This window comes from Cibotium barometz, chromosome 21, assembly GCF_041138505.1.
Source record: "Cibotium barometz isolate CiBa-2024 chromosome 21, ASM4113850v1, whole genome shotgun sequence".
NCBI classification, from domain to species: Eukaryota; Viridiplantae; Streptophyta; class Polypodiopsida; order Cyatheales; family Cibotiaceae; genus Cibotium; species Cibotium barometz.
Genome location: NC_141066.1, coordinates 26,972,578 through 26,993,442, shown reverse-complemented (window position 1 = coordinate 26,993,442; position 20,865 = coordinate 26,972,578). Strand labels below are relative to the sequence as shown.

The following is a 20,865-nucleotide window of genomic DNA, read 5'->3' as shown; positions in this document are numbered from 1 at the left end:
CATTGGACAAATCACTCCAGCAACATCGAGCCAGACGTGCTTGAACCCCACATGCAACACCTCCAGATCTAGGAGATTCTTCAAACACGTAAAGATGCCCCTCTACAAACAGTGGACACAGAGTGTGCATATATGAGATTATAGATGCAGCTCCAGCACAATGATTCCCCATACATTTGTATAGACCTTTATAAAACAACCACGTGGCTACCTTGTGACTCTTAGTCACATGAACCTTTCTTTGCAACACTTTTTGGGTTTCATAGACCCTTTGGATCTTTGAAGACATTAACGTCTCTTTCTCTCTCTCTCCCCCCCCCTAATTCAAGGTAAAATTGAAGATGAATAATTCAAGGCACAACAAAAAAGAGAAAATTATCAGAATGACGAGCATAGACTTCAAGGGAAATAAAAGGACAAAGTAACATTCTTACTCTCAAAAAACAAAATTATGTTTATAATGGGAAGGCAAGGACACTTCGGCTATAAAATATGCTCTCTTTTTTTTGTGTATGCAGAAGGCTTATGCATGTGAGTTGTAGGAATCCAAGCCAGCAGACAAATATCACCCTTGAACACATACCCAACTCGTTGGCATTGCAAAGATGATAGCAATGGCCACACTCATCAGCACTTCTGTGCTGTCAGCACGACCTTCATGTTTCCACTGCACCTAGCATGTATTTGTGATACCTTGAACAGACTGAATGCCCGATCTACCATCTACCTTGCTTTGTTCCTTACACCTACCCAAATTTTATTTTATTTTTAAGGCTTTGAACCCTGCACTTCTCCTCTTCCAAATCTTTTCAATGACCTTTCAATACCAAAAATTCCCTAGTGTTTTGTACATGAAAAATAACACAATGGGGGCAATTCTAGTCCTAAACTCGACTTCGGTTATTTAAAAAAGCTTAAGCAAACAATCTAAATGTCTTTTAGTTAGTAGGGCTCTTCGCTTTTTCAACAAGTACTATTCGCCCATTCCATTCTGTTTGATCAAGGCCTCTGATGGCCGCATCTGCATCTTCATCCCGGTCAAGTGATAAGAAGCCAAAACCACGTGAATCCCCGGACCTGGAAAGTTGAAAACAAGATCCAATCAGGCTCAACCACAATCATCTCATTTAATTTTAAAACCTGTGAGGGTCTTAATTGCATAGCATCTTTTTGCTCAAAAGCCTCGTACAAGAGCTCACAGAAAGCATCCCATTGTGCTAACACCTCTAAAAGTGAATTAGATTCGCTAATAGCTATATGAATTTAAAATCTATAGTGTGTGCATGCCCTTGACTCCCTCCCCCTCTCTCTCTCTCTCTCTCTCTCTCTCTCTCTCTCTCTCTCTGTGGAAGAAGTGTGCATTCCTAGCCAATAGGAGTTAAACCAGCTTTTTTTGATCAAGGATGACTGGAACGCATGTAGAGAAAAAGAAAACCCAAACACTCATCACCGATCCTCTCCTTTGGGAAGCCTATGCACCAGTTTTATGATGCCCAGATCAGCCCACACTCACATGTCACACATCCTATGCCCCACATCATCTATCCTCTTCAACACTGTCAATGTCAAAAGGGCTCTATTAAAGCTGGCATAATAGTAGGGCACATGGACATCTACATACTAGCCCCCATTCTTGCAAAAATCTTTAATAATCCAATCTGAAGGCTTCCCTTGCACTAGGACCACATGGCACAAACACCATTGTTCACTGATTAACCATACAATGGCCAAGATTTATGGGGCAGTATTAAGAGTCCAAGTTCAGCTTCCTAGCAAAGACACTTGGGCATAGAGCTCACTATTTGGTTTGTATATTTACGAGATCTCACTCTTTGTGGACAGATTCAAGGGTGCAGGCTCATGACTGGCTCAAGCAGTCGTGTGCCCATTATATTCTATTGTGAGGGCTCTGTACAACTTAATACGCTTGACAAGTAGAATTGACTATTCACAATCACTTACTTGACTCAAATATACAAGAATAAGAGAGAAATTCTAGTCATGTACATGTTATCTTTACGAAATCTGAAAGTTACTACAGCACGTAAAACTTGAATAATTTGTGTAAGGTAGAGGTGAGAAAAAGAGAGAAATAAGACACGCATAGAGGGTTGAAGATGGAGCAACCCCCCACACCCCCGTGCACCCCATAAGGGAATCATATTGCTACTCAATCCAAGTACTTTAGGATGAGCTCAGTTACAATCAACTTGAGGTGAGAAAAAGAAATCCTACTCTCACAAGTTATGCAACACATGTAGAACTATTCATGCTAATAACACACATGCAAAATATGCAAAATATACGATACTCCATTAACCTTGGGGTTCCCCAAAGAGGGACAGAGAAAATTTGATTCCATAGTGTTAGCACATCTTCCACAATGGAGATGATTCATCTTGTGGAAGTTGGTGAGAGTTATGAGAGCTAATTACAAGTGGAAGAAATATTTATGAGATGATGTAGAGCGGAGTAGAGCTTGTGAGAAATAGAAGGGAGGGCTTTAATTTATAGGAAAAGAGAGTTCTCAAGGCAAGGGCTTCGAATGATGAGTGGAGGGACACTTGTAGACTTGATGGACAAATCGACGAACACTTGTTGAAAAAGTGGATAAGTAGTGGCAGGACACTTGTAGGCTCGATGGACAAGTTCTGAGACACTTGTCTCTCTTCTAGATCTTTCTTTATAGAGGTGTGTGCAGCATAAATAGAAACATCCGAATTTAGGAAATTCTATAATTCCTCAAAAAGTTACTAAATTAAGTATATGACTCATAAAGTTTAGGAACTAGGCCGTATTAACTCCAAGTCTTGTACTTGTGTCATAATCTCTTCTTACTATACTGCACTCACACGGTAAGGAGGTCAATTCAAAAGTGAACTCCTTGGAATCAACTCTATCACATGATTCTCTAGTCGCTCAGGAGGCAACTCTCTTGGAGAAACATCCATAAAACAATCCTTGTATCCCTCTAGAAACTGTAGTCTCTCCTCTCAAGAGAGTTCAAATCTTTCACTGAGTCTTCAATCATATCCTATTCAAAGATTATATACGCGTAGATGGAAGATTTTATTGCTTTGTTAATAGATACATGGGATACAATAGGGATGGTATCTCCCTTCTTCCTTGCTACATTAGTGATATCCTTATTCTTATACTTAAAAGCAATAATCCTCTCGAGAATCTAGATAATAGCACTCTTCCTATGGAACCATGGCGTCCCCAAGATCACATCCGAGTGCTTCAAAGGTGAAATATAGAAATCCTCGTAGTCCACATAACCCTGGACATGAATCCTCAACTTACCAATGATAGGTATTACTACCACTGCATCACCATGGAACACTTGTTCCGCATGCAAGGCCGGTTCCATCTCCTCGGGTTTGATACCCAACTGTTCCACAAGCTATATGAAAATGAAATTATCTCTGGCTCCAATGTCAAACAACACTAGAGCATTCTTGTCCCGCACTTTGCCCCATGAGAAGCATAACTCTCTAGCCTCGGGTTCTAAAGTGTTTCCAATACATCGGGAATCCCACCAAGGACTGGCTTAGACTTTTCCTTGGACTTTACTTGCTCTCGAGGTTCCTTAGGACAATCCGAACATTGACATGTGCCCTTCTATCCCACATCTAAAGCATTTCCCTTCCTTGGAGTAGACCTCTATTTACTCCTTGGACTTTCCTTTGTAGGAGTTTGGAATACCCCAAGGCTTCATAGGCTGAAACCTATCCTTGGAGTTCTCACGCTTCTCAAGTACTGAAGACTTTTGATCTCCAATACTCATCTTTCTCTTTGGTTCGTCTACCATACAGACCTTGGCAACAATTGAACCTGAATGCATCAAATCTTGGATGGTATCATTTGGGCATATATTCACAAAATCTCGAATGTTGTCATGCAAACCAGCTTGATACTTTCTTAACTTAGACTTCTCAAAAATCTCTTTAAAAGGAGTAATCTTGAGATATGCATCCCAAAATTTCTTGTTCTAATGATCAACTATCTTACTTGTTTCATAGTTGCATTTCGTACCCATACTCATCCGATGTGTATCTTCAGTACTTTCCATACCACTCCATATGTACCGTACCTCGTACGGATAAGGTCTGCGTACCAAATATGAGGTTCAATGTACAACACTTATTTGGCCCGTCTTTTAATTATTTTAGTCAGTGGTCATTGCTCAGTAGTTAATAGATTAGTTTTCAATTTAGCATTACCATTTTCTTTCATGCTATTTTGGAATGGATGCTAGATAATCCTTATTTTTCAATATATATGCATATATAGTAAAAAACGTGAGTGTACTTACTTATCTTGATGTGTACTTTATGTACTCGTACCGTTGTCGTGACGTGGGCAGTGTCGCTGGGAAAGTGCGAGACTTCTGCTGTGAGAGTAGCTTCAAATTCCAAGCATTAAATGTCTTCTGAGCTTGTCATAGAACAAGGTATAGCATGGTTTTATCTCAATCTCTTGTCTCAGGCATACATTCAATGGGATTGTCTCCACAACTCATACAAGACACACTCATCTTCGACTCTGATGATACAAAGCTTATGGCAAGAGAACTCATCATCATCTTCATATATCATCATCAAAGCTTCGACATCATGAAAGATCTTCTCATAACATATGCTATATGTTTGTACATTATGTTTGACATGCAACAATACTCATGAGACAAAACAAATAAAACTCACAAGACATCATCAAATACAAAGGTATACGTATCTTCAGCATATACATATGCCGGCAACCCATAACATAGCTTCAGCACAACTTGATATCTTCCACAAGAAAGAGACAGAGCCTCTTCACTGCTCCCAGTCGTCAGCCACACACCTCTTCAGTCGCCATCAGCAGAATCACACCATAGAAATGCTCATCACCCCTTCTCTTCCACAGTACAGCCCAAAGCCCACTGAGCGAAAAAAAATGGGTTCATGTCTCAGACCATAGAAATGCTCCACCACCTCTTCTTTTCCGCAGTACAGCCCAAGCTTGCTGAGCTCGTTTACATGCACAAATGACACGAGAGATTTACAAAGGAACTTTAAGCTTCCAGCTGAGATCACCAGTCTCTCTCTCTCTCTTTCTCTCCCTCTAGCGCCTTCGCTACTACTGCTCACCAACCCCCCTCGATGCTGGCTCTCTACGCCCACCCCAACTGCCTTCAGAGCCCCGCCGTCCTCTTCTCACGAACCGGCCCTTCGTGTATACCTCAGCTGCGCACGGCTTGACAGCGTTTGAGAAGCCCTCCATCCCCAGCCCCTCCACACGGCGAATCCCACTCTTTTTTTTGCTCTGCGTCCCAGCTCGCTGCCGGCTTCAGCTGCTCCAAGGGCGGCGTCCACCTCTCTGCTCCTCTCCCCGCAGTATTACCAGCCCATCAATAAGCAGGAGAGAGAGAGTGAGTATGAGCTTTATCACGTGTAGCTGCAGCCGGCCTATTGCAAGGAGATAAAGGCCCTCTGTTCCGCCCCCTGAGCGCTGCACCCTCACCACAGCCCCTCTTTTTTAACAAAACAAGGCGACTTTCTTTATCTCTTTCCAGCTGCGCACGTCTCCAACCTTCGCCTGCTTCTCGAACTCGCACGCTGGCAGCAACGTAAGGCTCCACGTGGCTTTCTACACTGCAGGCCACGTTATTATCATCATTTATTCATTTCTTCTAAGGCCTAAGAGATGGCCACCTCCTTTCCATTTCACACCAATGCTAATTGCTGATAGAATGTGCAGCGGAAGAAGGGAAAGTGGAAACACAGGAGGGGGAGAGAGAGAGAAAGATGGAGAGGAAACACAGGTGAGAACCTGCTCTCAATATCATCATCAAAAGGAATACATGTCCCGAGCAAGAGGGGAGAACCTCGTAAGTGAGGGACTGTAGCTAGACAAGCTAGGCAAGCAATGCAAGCAATAAAATATGAGGGAGGCATGCCGGCTATATATACCTCTACATGAAGGCAGCCGACTAGGGATAAATACCTCCACGACTGGGGAAAATCCCAAGACCATAAAATGGGGAATAAATATGGGTAAAATATGAGTGAGGGGTGACCAGCCCCTCTGACTAACATGGTCAGCCCTAGAGGCTAAAATAGGACACCAAATAGGAAGCCAGCAAGTAGGGGATGATGTCTAACACCCCCTCTCAGCACCGGATGCTGAGCAAACTCCAAGAAGCTAGAGACGCCGTCCTCGATCAAAGATGAAAGACTGCAGAAACAAGTACCAAGAAAGCTCCACAAGCAATCTCCTCAGCAACTCAGCTACAAAAGCAACAGAACAAGCTGCTAGGTACACCGTTCCTCTGGAAGAAAACAACCATATAGGCTGCGACGTGCTGCTCCAAATAATGGTTCCAAACCCAAGTGTAAGAACACTCCCCGAAGTCGAATGTCGTGTATCCAGCCTGGAGAAGGTATGAAAAACCTCAAAACCAACCAAGATCAGATCCTGTATATAACCAATCCTGGGAGAAGCAAACTGCTCCTCACTGGAACCCTCAAAAGAAATAGAGTCAATCTGCTCCAACTCTGTACCAAGAGTAGCCAAATGCTGTATAAAAGCACCCTTCTCGAAGGTCGGCATCGCCAGATGTAAGAACTCTGTAGAAAATATGGGGTCCATCTGCTCAAACTCCATAACATGAGTTGCACAATGCTGTACATAAGTACACGCCATTGAGGTGGGCATCGCAAGATGAAAGGACTCCACATCCCCCTCTGAAAAATGATATCGTCGGACTGGTACAAGCCCAACTTGATTCTGATCCAAATCCAAAAAACTCTGAAAGTACCACTGTGCCCCAGGCACGATTAGCAACCACAGATCCAAAGCATCCCACTGGGTCCAAAAAACCATCCTCCAAAACAACAAGCCATCAAAACTAGCAGGGGAGGGGCATCCTCAGAAGCATCACAAAGAGAGGCAAAGGTAGACTCCTCACAATGAGGAAGGGAAGCAAGAATATAAACTGCAGTGGCAACAAAGTCCTCAAAAGCATCACAGATAGCAGAAGACTGTTCCAGAAGTAGAACCAGATCCCAAGAATCAGCAACAGATAAAAGATCCATGTGAAAGGATCATACCGCAAAAAAAGAGAAACACCCTCCTTGTTCTGCAAATACTGCAAAGAACACAAGCTCGGACAAAATAAACTCTGCTCAGGATCTCTGAAAAGATCACTGCTCTCCTCCAAATAACTGTAAACGCAGCAACCTATGTGCTGCTGCCCTTGCTGAAAATGCAAAAACGCAGGTCTGTCCAGGGGCAGAAAAAACGCAGATATGAAGAGGTGTAGGAGGGAGCATCCAACGCTGAAAATCACCGGGGCTCTGATACCATGATAGAATGTGCAGCGGAAGAAGGGAAAGTGGAAACACAGCAGGGGGAGAGAGAGAGAAAGATGGAGAGGAAACACAGGTGAGAACCTGCTCTCAATATCATCATCAAAAGGAATACATGTCCCGAGCAAGAGGGGAGAACCTCGTAAGTGAGGGACTGCAGCTAGACAAGCTAGGCAAGCAATGCAAGCAGTAAAATATGAGGGAGGCATGCCGGCTATATATACCTCTACATGAAGGCAGCCGACTAGGGATAAATACCTCCACGACTGGGGAAAATCCCAAGACCATAAAATGGGGAATAAATATGGGTAAAATATGAGTGAGGGGTGACCAGCCCCTCTGACTAACATGGTCAGCCCTAGAGGCTAAAATAGGACACCAAATAGGAAGCCAGCAAGTAGGGGATGATGTCTAACAATTGCCACTTCATCTTATTTGCCCATGCTTCCATATATACTTTCCAATGCAACTTACGAGTACCCATTCATACTTGGACGCGCCCACATTCAAAGCCATCAAGCAGCTGATCATCTCCAGTGGACCTCTAGTACTAAGTAGACCACTTCCGGACAGGCCTGCAACAAGCTCAAAGCCAAACAGTCCACCCTGTACACCTGGCAACGCCCTCAAAACCAAACTCTTCACAATTCCCACGCATCCATATGTACACGACACAGGGACTTCTGCCAGCCCTCGGAATATCATGTACACTGTGGCACTTAATCCCATGCATCTGGATTTGTATTTAATGGCCTCACATGCATGGTTTCACACCATAGACGTGCCATAGCACGACATCTTTGTCGTGACGTGGGCGGTGTCGCTGGGAAAGTGCGAAACTTCTGGCTGTGAGAGTTGTTTTCAAATCCCGCCAAGACCAAGGTAAAAGATTGAGTTCAAGTGAATCAAAATGTCATGATATAAAGTGAGCATGGAGCCGTAAGAGAGTGGTGGGATTTATTTAAAAAAAAAGTAGAGAGAAGAGCTTTAAAAATTTGAATTAATACCCAACTCTTGTAGGCTTCTCCCTCTTTTGAAGTATTGATGACCTTTGGAAATTGTTAAGTAGTTTCAACCTCTATTCTTGTCAGCTTGCATGAGCTTCAGCATAAACAGTCGCCTTCATACAGAAGCTTGGATATCACCTTGGTAGTATAAGCTTTGTTAAGTTGAGTTTCGATCAGTAGAAGCACATCTGAATTCGGAGCTGGGAACTCACTCTGCCTATGGCGGGGACTATACTCAATTTTTCCTTACCATGACAAGAGCAACAAGGTAGCCAAGACTCACTAAATTCTCTCTATTTCTTCCCCCTCTCTGACTACAGGTTGAACCGGTTTTAATGGCAAGATGCAGAGCCCAAACCCACTAGTGCCAAGTAGAAAGCATGACTCTCCTTCTCTGTCGTCGCTGGTCGGAAGGTCTCCACAGGATCACTCTAGAGCTTCTCTTAAGCCAGCGTTCCCCCCCCCCCCCCCCCCGATGCTTCACACACACCAGGCGGCTGGCTTTCTTTTTCTGGTCCCCTCACGACCCTCGCCAACTGCTTTTTCCACACCGTCCCTTCTCACCAGCGGCCACCTTCTCCCCAGTCCCCGCAGTAGTACCAGCCCACACCAACTGCGCCTTAGAGCCCCTCACCCGCTCTTCCCCAGGGCGGTCACTGTCTTTCCCTTCGCTTCCCCTTTGCTCTCCCCAGCTTCCTCTTCTCCAGGATCCCGGCTCCCTTTTCTCTGGTTGCAGCCCTCACCAACACGACTACCTTGTCTTTGCTTGCGTCAGCACTTGTAGGCTGTTTAACTCACGCAAGCCCTCACACAGCCAGCAAACCTTGCGCCTATGGCTGCAGCTAGCCATACAAAAAACACACATTCCCCCCCGTACTGTCTTGCGCTCTCCCCCGTCTGCAGAATCCCCCCCTCTTCCCAAGGCGGTTCGCTTCTCTTTTTTTCTACTTGCTCCCCCGCTACTCTGCTCTACGAGGCGTCTGCTAACCACCCCATCACCCTCACCAGCTCTCTTGTGCCCTCATCATTTCTGCAAAGGCTGCCTAAACTGTCCATGCCAGAGCCCGTTGCGTCCTCTGCTCTCCGCACTTGTAGACGACCACCGCCCTTCTTCGCCAGCTCTGCTGCCGACTTCTAGACGTCGACTTGGCAGCCAATAAGCTCTTCCACATGGCCTACACAATTCCCCCCCTATATAACTTAGCTCTTTGTCCACTTTCTCTTTTGCTCTTTTCATTATCAAAGCCTGCAATAATTCCGGGCTTGCCGTGTGAAGAAAGCAAAACACTCCAGTGATCCGCCCATCAGCATCTGTCCTCTTACTTGCAATGAGAAGAGCCTCAACATGGTGCCCATTACGGTCGAAAAATGCCAAAGGAAATTTTTCCGACTCTTGGCCATTCACTGCATCATTCAACACTATCATCAGCTTTGTGACCACATCCTGTCCGTGCAGGCGACAGCAAATCATCTGCAACCCAAAGATCTCACCCACAAGCATTTTGCCCAAAACCTCCTCCCTTCTCCAGCTTCGGATCATCACGCCGCACCTACGACCTTCCAAAACCAGAGCTGCAATATCTACTTTGAATCATCAGCATCATTATTACCAAGACACGGCCATTTCCCAGTCATTTTGAACCTCAATCAAATGCCACTATCATCTCAAGCATGATTTCTGAGCATTTTACCATCTCGTGGGGCCAAGCAAGGTTGATGTGTACGTACTGTACGTAATGTACGGTACGTATTTGTACGTTGTTCCGTACAGATAAAATTTTTGTGTACGTAAAAATACGTACCATTGTAAAAAATATCAATCTATATGGCATTTCATATCAAAGTGAACATAAAAAGATCCAAATACATTTTAAATTGTGAGAGAGACCTATAAGACAATCTAATAAGGTCTTTGCTAATACGCATTTGATTAGTAATCACAAAACCCTTGCCGCATGTTGTAAAACTTGTTACTTCAGAAATCAAACATCAGATACCAAAACCATTTTTCAATCAGATGACAGAGATCAATCTTCAATCACCAATCACCACTCTTAGAAGTTAGCTCTATATAAACTGATGAATCAGTGTTCACAGTGCACACAACAAAAGTCTCGACTCTCATCCATGTCAAAAGGCTGCAAATGCATCAAGATTCAAAACAAACTGAATACAATGCACATACTACATAGCAAGCTGCAACACTACATCACAGAAATGTCCTCAAAAGGCCCATAAGGGCTAGTCCAGAGTCTAGACTCCACAATGAAACATGATCTAAGAGTCAAAACTCCTCATCAGATGATGACGATGACGATGCACCAGAAGAGAGCAAGTCCCCATCTGTCAAGACATTGCCCTCGTCGTCATACTCAGGCTCTGCCATCATGGGCATATGTGATGATGTGAAAGATGTATCATGAGATCCATGTGCTACATCATCATCTCCTGGCTCACTCTGAGTATGAATGAGAGTGACAGCCTCATTCGCCCGAGTCCGCTGCGTACGAACAGGCAGCTTCCCCCGACGAATGCTCCTCCGTCTAGCGCTCTCTGAATTTGCAGCCTCCTCACGCAAAGGTATCGCCAAAGCCCGTGCGCGTGACCTTGTGACACGACGATCGATGCTCTCCAACTCTCTATGAAGGAGTCGTATAATATCTGCTTGCTCGTCTCTGACACGCTGCTCCACGTCGCCCTCTGTAGAGGTTGGCACCATCTTCACATGGGTCGGATCTGCCTATGGAAAAGCAAAATCCGACAAGTCAGAACCACAAGAAATGACTTATATTGAAATGTGTCAAAAGACGTACGACAGTTAAAACTTAAATATACCTGCTTGGGTGCCCCCAAAGCATGATAATCTCGCACGAGCTTCATGTTAGCTCGGCAATACACTAATCGCTCCAGCTGAGCGGTACTAAGTCGATTGCGGATCTTCGTGTGAACCAAGGAGTAGGCACTCCAATTGCGCTCACAAGCACCAGCAGAACAATCCTACGATCACGAATCACGATACGATTTCGGAGTCAAGACTCAAAACCCTTAATGAATCAAACTTAAAACTTTAAAGATGGATGCAATTGTGAAAGAGTCAAGAGTACCTGCGAGAGGATTCGGAGAGCAAGATGAGTCAGCTTTGGAAGACCTTGTCTTCCATAGCTCTGCCACCACGTGAGAGGAAATTTCGTCGCCTCCTCTCTCAAAACCACCGCTCTAGCAAAGGATGGTCCTAGATTGTTCATAAAACTCACCATCTCTGCATCAACCTCAAGTTGCTCATCCTCGTCGTACATTATGTTGATGTACTGGTCTTTCTGCGTGAGCAGAGTGCTCTCACTAAACAGCTCTGGCTTCTTGTAGAAGGGATGAAGCAATGCAGCCATCCCATGAATGGGACGGCTCATAAATGTCCATCGCCGCTCTACAATAGCCAGGATGTCACCACGGCTACAAATTGACAAGCCAACATTCCAACAGTCATTATATAATATAACTTTAAATATATTGTTCATTGTTGCAATGTGCATATTATTTAATATTAATATAATCAACCAAGAACAATATCCAAGTGTACACTCACTGAGACTCCGTCAATGTCGTACAGGTGGCAATATGGCGCTTCATCTCCATGAAGAGATGATAGACCAGTCCAAGAGTAGAGCCCTCCATATCTGTGATTCGGAGGAGGACATGGATAGGCTGCAATGCCACCGTCAAGCTCTGTACTTCTGTCCAAAAGGCCTCGTCAAGCACTTTCCGCTGAATGTATCTAGTGGCCTCTGTCTGTGCATGGTGCATAAACCTCCATTTCGGGTCCACCACAGTCTGTAGTAGTGGGTCCCACAATCTAAAAAGCCTCTGCAAGACCAAGAACATATAAGAAAACCTGGTCTTCGAGGGTCGCACCATATCAAGTGCACTATGGCTCCTGAAGATGGCCAAAGCCTGATGTTTTTTTCGGAAAAATGTAGTAATCTTCATGGCATCTGCAACATTAGGTTGCACCCATGGCAACTTTCCAATATCCTCCATCAGCAGGTCCAAGCAATGTGCAGCACAAGGAGTCCAAGCAATGCGAGGAAACTCTGCCTCGACCAATTCACCCATACGCTTGCAATTTGAAGCATTGTCTGTCACCACTTGGACCACATTCTCTGGCCCAACATCCAAAATTGCCTGTCTGACGTGGTGATAAATAAACTCAGCACTGATGGATTCTCCTGCCTTTCCTGCATCCACAGCCCGCAAGAAGTATGTGCCAAGACATGAGGACACCAAAATATTGATAATGTGTCGTCTACGCATATCACTCCAGCCATCAGATATGATGGTGCACCCAAAAGACTGCCATCCTGCCTTGACAGGTACCAATGCCTTGTCTATCAAGGCTTTCTGCTCTTCAAGCATCGTGGTACGCATTTTGTTATACTCCACCCCGGACCACGAGTCTGTGTGGCCAACCTCTGCTATGGCCCTCACCATTCTCTTCCATTGATCAGTCCTCAGTACATTGAAGGAGATGTTGCACTCCACAAGAGTGCTTGCAATCTCCATCTCAGCCACTTATTGTCTCTCTTTCACCCACGAAAGAGATGACACACGTGAAGGCAAAGTACTCTGTCTCAGCACATGTGCATCATCATCCTCATCACCCTCCTGCATGACACGGGCCCTCTTTCTGCCCCCTGTAGACTGGCTATCCTGTGTGGAAGAATCACCCATCTCCCCCACAAGCGCATCATGAAGTGCATCTTGAGTGTGCTGGCTGCCCCTTACCTTCTTTGAACCCTTTGCTGTTGATGAATTCTCAGCAATGAGCTTGTCTCTGATATCCTGCGGCACCTGCTTGCACCCACCACAATTGCCGGTGGTGCCAATACCTGTCAAGTGTATCACGACACGAGAAATTGTGCTCGTGAGCTCGAAGTTGCAATACTTGCACTGCCATCTACGCGTGCCAGAACCAGCTTGGGTCGGCGTATTAATAACACGGATGACATTCGTGTGCTCCTGCCAGTAGGGGTTGCATGGCTTCGGCATATTGGATCCTGGAAGCTCTGTGACACAAACAAAGAGAGAGAGAGAGCTTAGAGTAGAGTACATACTCCAAAGGAAGAAAGAGAGAGAGAGAGAGGGAGAGCGTAGAGCATACTCCAAAGGAGGAAAGAGAGAGAGAGAGAGAGAGAGAGAGAGAGAGAGAGAGGGAGGGAGAGGGACCCCGGACTCGGGAGGGAGTGAGAGAGAGACGAGATTAATCATGTAGACAGTAGTACATTGGCAGAGAGAGAGAGAGAGAGAGAGAGAGAGAGAGAGTACAGTACGAGATGCATCATGAGGGACCAAGGCCATGAGCAAGAGAGCGTGTGACTTACCTGTGCACAGTGTGCAGAGACGGAGCGAAACAGAGCGCTGGCGGCTGGGCGAAACAGGCGAAAATCCAAAACAAGGCCAAAATCGCACGGCGAAAGTCAAAAAGGGGGTTTTTTTAAAAAAAATAAACGTACGGATGGATCCGTACGCGTACGGATCCGTACAGTACGTTCCGTACGGTACGGATCGATCCGTACGTACGTACGGATGCAACCTTGGGGCCAAGAAAGGCTGTTAAATACTCAAGCAAAATCCAAACCTATGTACATAGGCACAGGGACTTCTGCTAGCCCCCAAGGTTCACCATAAACATAAAAACTCCACGATTCACACCACACTCATGTACTGGGGCTTCGAGACCTGGCTCAGCTTCAGCTCGTCTTATTGAACCTCATTTACAATATGAACATATGTACATGGGCATCATATAATGACTCAAGTCATGGCACTTAATCCCATGCATCTAGATTTGCATTTAATGGCCTCACATGCATGGTTTCACACCATAGACGTGCCGTGGCACGACACCGTACACGTACCTAAAGTACTCAACCACTATGACCTGTTTCCATCCGCAATCTTTCCCATGCAAGGTGCACATCATCTTCAAACTTCTTAGATAAAAATTGATCATAAAATTGCTTTTTGAAGTCTTTCCATTTCTTGGGAGATGTTCCCTCGACCATAAGTGCACCCCACTATGCATTGGCTGTCTCCATAAGATATAAACTAGCCATGCGAATCTTGGATGACTCCGAATAGGTTTCCGAACCAAAAGCAATATCAAATTGGTAGATAAACATGAGGGCTTTGACTGTGTAACCATAAGCTCCATCATATGGTGTACACCGTACCATCCTTCCTCCTCCTTTGAATTCCTTAGCTTTGCGCTTACCTTTCTTCCCTTTCTTTCCATGTCGTGGAGAGGGTGACCTAGAAGGGAAAGCAGCAACAAAAGAAGAAGAAGAAGAAGAAAGGCTTGATGAAGAAGATGGGCTCGTGGACCTTTTCCGACCATGTAGACTTTTTCCATGATGAGAACGGGCTGATTTGGAATGGCTCCTCTTCCTTCCACGAGAACGTGGAGGACTGGGTGATCTCTTTGAGGGAGATCTCTTTGATGAAGATTTTTGATTTTCAGCCGCATCCTCCTTTGTTCATTGCTCATCCCCTTTCTTCATTTACTCCTTAGATAGTTGCTCAGAAATTCACATCAAGTCGCGATCTTGGAGAATAGTGTCCAAATTGGTCATAGTTTCTTTGACCATGTGAGTTCTTCGGTCTTCTTGGGTTTGTTTTCCACTTTTGGTGGCTTCGTCCTCTTCCTGGTGGACCAAGATTGTTGCCCCCAAACTTAACTTTTAAAGGGGTGAGAAGCAAGAAGAGCAAGTTAAGTCCTCCGATGGTTTGGAGTGACAATCGAAGAGACTGTGGTTCAAGCCTCCCTGGTACAAGTACACAAACAGGTACTGGTACGCGGTGTCAATAGTAGGTACTCAAACAGGTACCACATAGCACGTACATCTGGTACTCTGTCGATGCAGGATGATAGTTGGCATGTACTTGCAAGTACAGCAGTGTTTTCGGCTTGAACTTGCAATTACAATTAGGGTTTTCAGCATGTTCTTGCAGGTACAGTTAGAATTTCAGCTTGAACTTGCAAGTACAATTAGTGTTTTCAGCTTGTACTGATCTCGAGTCTAAGACTACCCCTCTAGTGCTTGAGCAGGCTCTTCCTTCTTGTTCCCACTCTCCACAATGGATTTTGGACAGCAGTGCAACACAGCACATGACTCATTGCAAGGATTGGCTTGATGAGCTCCAGCAGCGCCGCGACAGAGTTGCCATTGGAGATAACTCTACTATCCCCATTCTTGGCGAACGGACTATGCCCCAACGGGAGTTTGCCAACACAGGTACTCCTTCAGAGATCGGTGTGGTGGAGCGGAAGAATCGAAAGGTGATCGAGATGGCTCGAGCAATGTTGGAACATTGGTAGCTGCTATTGCTATTTATATTCTCAATTGGTCTCGTACTACTACTGTTTCAGGCCTACCTCGGTAGAAAATCCACGGTTTCTCACTTTCCGGTTCTTGGGTCATATGCATTTGTTTATGTACCTCATGGTGACGAGGGGAAGTTGGACGCGAAGACCAAGCATCATATTTTGTTTGGTTATAGCTTAGAATCCAAAGGTTATCGGCTCTACAATCCTGCAACCTCAAAGATCATCGTTAGCAGAGATGTGGTGGTTGATGAGACTTCATTTTCCATTGTGAAAGGGGGCCTCTTCATCTTCAGGGGCTGATTCAACTCAACCTCTAGTCCAGGGACAGTCGGGCACGAGCTACGTACTTCAATTTCTGAGCCTTAGAGGTCAGTCAAGTGTCAATCCTCTTAACCCACTTGGAGAATTCATCAGTTAGTGCATGTAGACGTCAGCCCTAGCATTAGGTCAAGCATTAGCAAGCATGCAGGAGTCAGTAGGAGTGTCCATGGGCCCATTTGGCATGTCCAAGGGCTAAGCTTAGCCTTGGACAAGTTCATTGACCAGCCGACTAGCATGGGAGCAGGTCTGTACCCAATCGTCCAGCATTTGCTACAAGCTGACAACATGTGGGGTACAAGGCTCTAGTCGGCCAGGTTCTTGTAGGTCAGACAGCAGTTAAAAGGGGATATTTTCCATGCACATTTAATGCTATTTATTTGGTATTTGTCCATACTAAACGGGCCGACAACTTTATGCTGGCCAACTAGCAGCATGAGTCATATAAATACAAGCGCATCAGTCCTCAGTGATTCATTCAGGTAATTCAGCAAAAGTGCAAAAGCATAACAGCATCCAGACTCTCCATGCAACTAAGGAAGCTAGCATATGTGCAGTCCTTCAGCTATCTAGACTTGCATCAATAGCCCGAAGAGTCTTCAACAGAGCCTCGGATTTGGTGGATACTCAGCCAATGTACAGTCTTCCTTGTCCTTGCGTTGGGCATTCGCATCGCTTGTTTACTCGAGCTTTGAACAGCATTAAGCAAATACTCCTGCTTGCTGGGGGGGGGGGCGCTCTTTCAGTGGGTATTTGGGACCCAATATTGTGTCATCTTCTTCATTCTCATTCTCTTCTCAGTCTGCTCTCTAAATTGGATGCTAAAGATTCTCACCACATAAAGGTATAAAGAAGGCCCTGTTGTGCGTTATCATGATCAAGCTCACTGCATGTAACAATGGAAGCAGAGCTCGACTCTATTGAGCGAAATGAGACTTGGGAGCTAGTTCCTAGACCGACAAAGCAGAAGGTGATTAGTATCAAATGGGTCTAAAGACCAAGTACAAATCGGATGGGACTCTAGATAAGCATAAGACCAAGCTTGTTGCCAAAGGCTATTCTCAAAAAGTTGGCATGGATATTGATGATACCTTTGCACCTATTGCTTGGATGCTGACCATACGGACAGTTCTTGCTCTTGTTGCACACTCCCATTGGCCCATCTCTCATATGGATGTCAAGTCTGCATTCCTCAATAGGGAGCTAAAGGAGGAAGTTTATGCGGAACATCCCCAAGGACTTTAGGTTCTTGGCTCCAAAGGTATGGTCTACACGCTGAAAAAGGCCTTATATGGTTTGAAATAAGCCACCAGGGCTTGGTATGAGAAGATTGATGCTTTCTTTACATCTATCCCGAGAAAGGGTTGTATACTCTTATCATTCTCTATGTGCACGACTTGATCATCACAGGCAGCCATGCAGAACACACTGCTCAAACAAAAGTTCCCCTTGGTCAAGAATTTGAGATGACACATCTTTGCGAACAGCCTCTCTTTTCAGAAGAGAATCAAGAGTCGTGTCTATTCCCCGGGAACCCGACAGGGCCTTGAAGGTTCCTTTGCTAGTAAATAGCCTTTTCCGACAACGAAACAGCATGTGAGTGTACAGTTACGCTTCAAATGGGTTGCTTCACTTCTTTCTTGGATTGGAGATTTTTCAGCGATCAGATGGCATATTCATTTCTCAGCAGCGGTATGTTACAAAGCTGCTAGAGGCTTTCAAGATGACGGACTGTAAGCCCATCACTTCTCCCACGGATCCTGACATCAAACTCTCCCATTTTGATCTAATCCAACGGCAGATACACATCTGTACAGGAAACTCATGGGTTCCTTGATTTGGTTGTTGAACACACGGCCTGATTGTGCATTTGTGGTGGGAACTCTCGGGCTTTCATGCAGCACTCCGCGTGTTGTGAACTATGATAGAGAATCCCTAATGTCATAGTGCTAATGCTAGAGCACAATAGTACATAAATCCATCACTAGAAATGCATGGCAAAGATCATGTGGACATCAACTGCATCAAATCAAGAGGCATCGCATAATACCTCCCTGAAGGCAAGTACCAAATGCCGAGCTGAACTGCATATAATCCACATCAATGCTCTGTAAACTGCACCAGTGATAAGCATAAAAGAGGTAGCAGATATACGCATGTGTAAAGGCAACAGGATCCAGAAGTCATGCCTGTGTGACATGCAGTGTGAGCAGCAGAAGTGATACTCATCAATGGAGGATCCCATGAGGAAAAAATCAGCAATGGTAGGGCTGATAAAAGTAAAAACTCAGCAATGGGAAAAGCTGAAAATGGGGAGAAAAAGTGGGGGCTCGAGGCGGGCATCAGCCAATGCTATGAGAGGATAGGTAAACTCTCAACGATGCCATGATCAGTGGCATGTATGGCAAGTGTAAAGATGCATAATCCCACAATGAATAATATACATGTGACATGTCAAAACCATGAGAGCAAGCCAACACTGGCCAAGTGTGTAAAAGGCACTCCTAGTAAACATCACATGTGAGAAAGTGACAATGTCAACACTGTAGAAACAATCCCACTGCAAACAAAAAAGGCATCTCCAATAGACATCACATGAGAGAAAGCGTAGCATAGACCAGCATACGGGTCAACAAGCATAAGTGACCATGAGGCATCACCAACTGCATGTGGGCAAGTAGAATCCCCCCCTGAAATGCGTTTGCCAGACAATGCATACCATGGAGTACAGACTATAAAGCATAGTCATCAAAAGCAAGTACAGACTATAAAGCATAGTCATCAAAAAGCGATGGCATCAGAAGACATCTCTGCAGGCAATGAAGATGTAAGTATCAAGGCTGACACGTGTAGCCAAATTGGCCTGATCTGCACCTGTGGAAGAAGATGCCAACTTCTTTTTTTTTTCACTCTCAATACGCTTACTGCATTCCTCTATGGTGTGCCCTGTTTTCCTGCAATAGTTACAACGCTTTTTGTGTCCACAATGGCATACATTTACTACAACAAACCACAAATGTATACATGTGCCGTGAAATACACAATCAGGTGACACCTGTAAAAGCTGCAAGTGCTCAAATCCTGGCAGATCAAATGTAAATTGGTCGAATGTCCCAAAAATGGGCTCAATGTAGAAAAGCCCTAATTTTTAGGCAACCAATTAGACCACATCTGAATCAGATCTGCACCTGTAAATCTGCTAATGCTATTGTCACCTGTACCAAGTGCTGCAATGCCCAAAAATTGGGAAAATGCCCCAATGCCAACCAAATGTGCTTATAATACCCAAAAATTGGGGGAAACGTCCCAATGCCAACCAAATGTGCCTATAATACCCAAAAATTGGGAGAAATGCCCCAATGCCAACCGAATGTACCTATAATACCCAAAAATTTGGGAAACATGCTCCAATGCGAACCAAATGTGCTTGCAATACCCAAAAATTTGGGGGAAATGCCCCAATGCCAACCAAATGTGTCTATAATACCCAAAAACTGGGAGAAATGCCCCAATGCCAACCAAATGTGCCTGTAATATCCAAAACTTTGGGGGGAAATGCTCCAATGCCAACCAAATGTGCCTGCAATATCCGAAAATTTGGGGGAAATGCCCCAATGCCAACCAAATGTGCCTGTAATACCCAAAATTGGGGGAAATGCCCCAATGCCAACCAAATGTGCCTGCAATATCCAAAATTGTCTGCAAATAGTGCCAATTTCTGCAAAATAGTGCCAATTTCTGTAAAATAGTACCAATTTCTGCAAAATCCCCAAATTTCTAGTGCAATTATGGACCAAATTTGCTGAAATCAATGCGAATGTGTGCCAATGTTGCAATTGCAAGCTCAATGGTGAAAAGCCCCAATTTTTAACAGGCAAAATGTGCAATTTCAGGTCAGAAAATTGCAAATCCCTCAAACCTTGCCAATTTCGGGTAGATTTGAAGGTGAATCTGAAGTTGCTTTGGACAGTGCAGAGCAGGTACACAAGTACAGTCGTATGGTACACGTGCAAGTATGGTTGTACGGCGATATAGGGGGCTGTACGGGGCACGATACAAGGCGGAGACGGCGGCGCAGGCGGCAACTGCCCATGAGAGCGATGGCAAAGGCAGCGGCACTCAAGGCGGTAGGCGCAAGCGGTAGGCGCAGGCGGCGGCGGCGGAGGATGGCGTTGAGGCAGATACGGGCACAGACGGCGGCAATGACACACAACGACGTCAAATCTGGACAAGGGGCACCAGATCTGGGATGGCACGGGTAGGAGCGGCACGGGCAGGGGCAACGGCGCACAAGGAGATGGCGCCAGATCAAGGGCGACGCGGGCAGGGGTGGCAGCGGCGTCAGATCTGGGGCAAGGCGACGGCACAAGGTACAGGGGGGCGCTGGGCAGAGGCAGTACAGTTGAGCGGCGGCGGCGCATGTACAATCGGCGGCGACGGCGGCGTGGTGCAGCTGAGGGCAACGACAGGGCGGTACAGTACGGCGTTGGATCTGAGAGGCGAGTGCTTCAGCATTTTTGTCATTCGTCTACATCATTCCGCTGCCCTCTGACACCTTCCACTATAGCCTAGATGCACCCCTACTCCCTCTCACCCATTAGAATATCAACAACCTAATCTCCTCCGCCTACACAAGCACACTACTGGGTTGGGACCCCCACAAATACCCCATAGGCGTCCATCACAAGCTTCTTGGCCTCCATCACAAGCTTCTTTATTGTGGTACAAGGAAGAGGGACAAGTCATCAATCACCCATGCCCAATCGTGAGAATTGACTCGACCTTTTAGGCAACAGATCCT

The 20,865-nt window shown here is 45.4% G+C and overlaps 2 protein-coding genes across 10 annotated transcripts in view; both read right to left on the bottom strand.

Moving 5' to 3' along the window:
• Window positions 1-484: 484 nt before the first annotated feature.
• LOC147627006 (uncharacterized) overlaps window positions 485-20,865 on the bottom strand; it is a 49,369-nt gene continuing 28,988 nt past the window's right edge. For 3 of the 9 annotated variants that reach the window (XM_086815594.1, XM_086815593.1, XM_086815595.1), the window contains exons 4-5: window positions 4,015-4,112; window positions 485-1,077 (exon numbers count right to left, since the gene is read on the bottom strand). In XM_086815594.1, the coding sequence (XP_086671720.1) occupies window positions 974-1,077; window positions 4,015-4,112 (202 nt within the window). In that variant the 3' untranslated portion in view covers window positions 485-973. Of the gene's footprint in view, window positions 1,078-4,014; window positions 4,113-4,318; window positions 4,409-20,865 lie in introns of all 9 variants that reach the window. The other 6 variants (XM_086815597.1, XM_086815596.1, XR_015268438.1 and 3 more) reach the window with 5 other exon arrangements.
• LOC147627008 (uncharacterized) lies at window positions 10,074-13,963 on the bottom strand. The gene is made up of 4 exons (XM_086815589.1): window positions 11,949-13,963; window positions 11,470-11,815; window positions 11,201-11,362; window positions 10,074-11,105 (listed from the first exon to the last, which is right to left on the bottom strand). The coding sequence occupies exons 1-4, from the start codon at window positions 12,920-12,922 to the stop codon at window positions 10,650-10,652; spliced, it is 1,938 nt and encodes a 645-aa protein (XP_086671715.1). The 5' UTR covers window positions 12,923-13,963; the 3' UTR covers window positions 10,074-10,649.

Coding starts and splice junctions, on each gene's coding strand:
- LOC147627008 (XM_086815589.1), bottom strand. CDS start 12,922: ATGGAGATTGCAAGCACTCTTGTGGAGTGCAACATCTCCTTCAATGTA. Junction 11,363..11,469: donor CTCTCCGAATCCTCTCGCAG/GTACTCTTGACT, acceptor TCGTGATCGTAG/GATTGTTCTGCTGGTGCTTG. Junction 11,106..11,200: donor CTTTGGGGGCACCCAAGCAG/GTATATTTAAGT, acceptor GCTTTTCCATAG/GCAGATCCGACCCATGTGAA.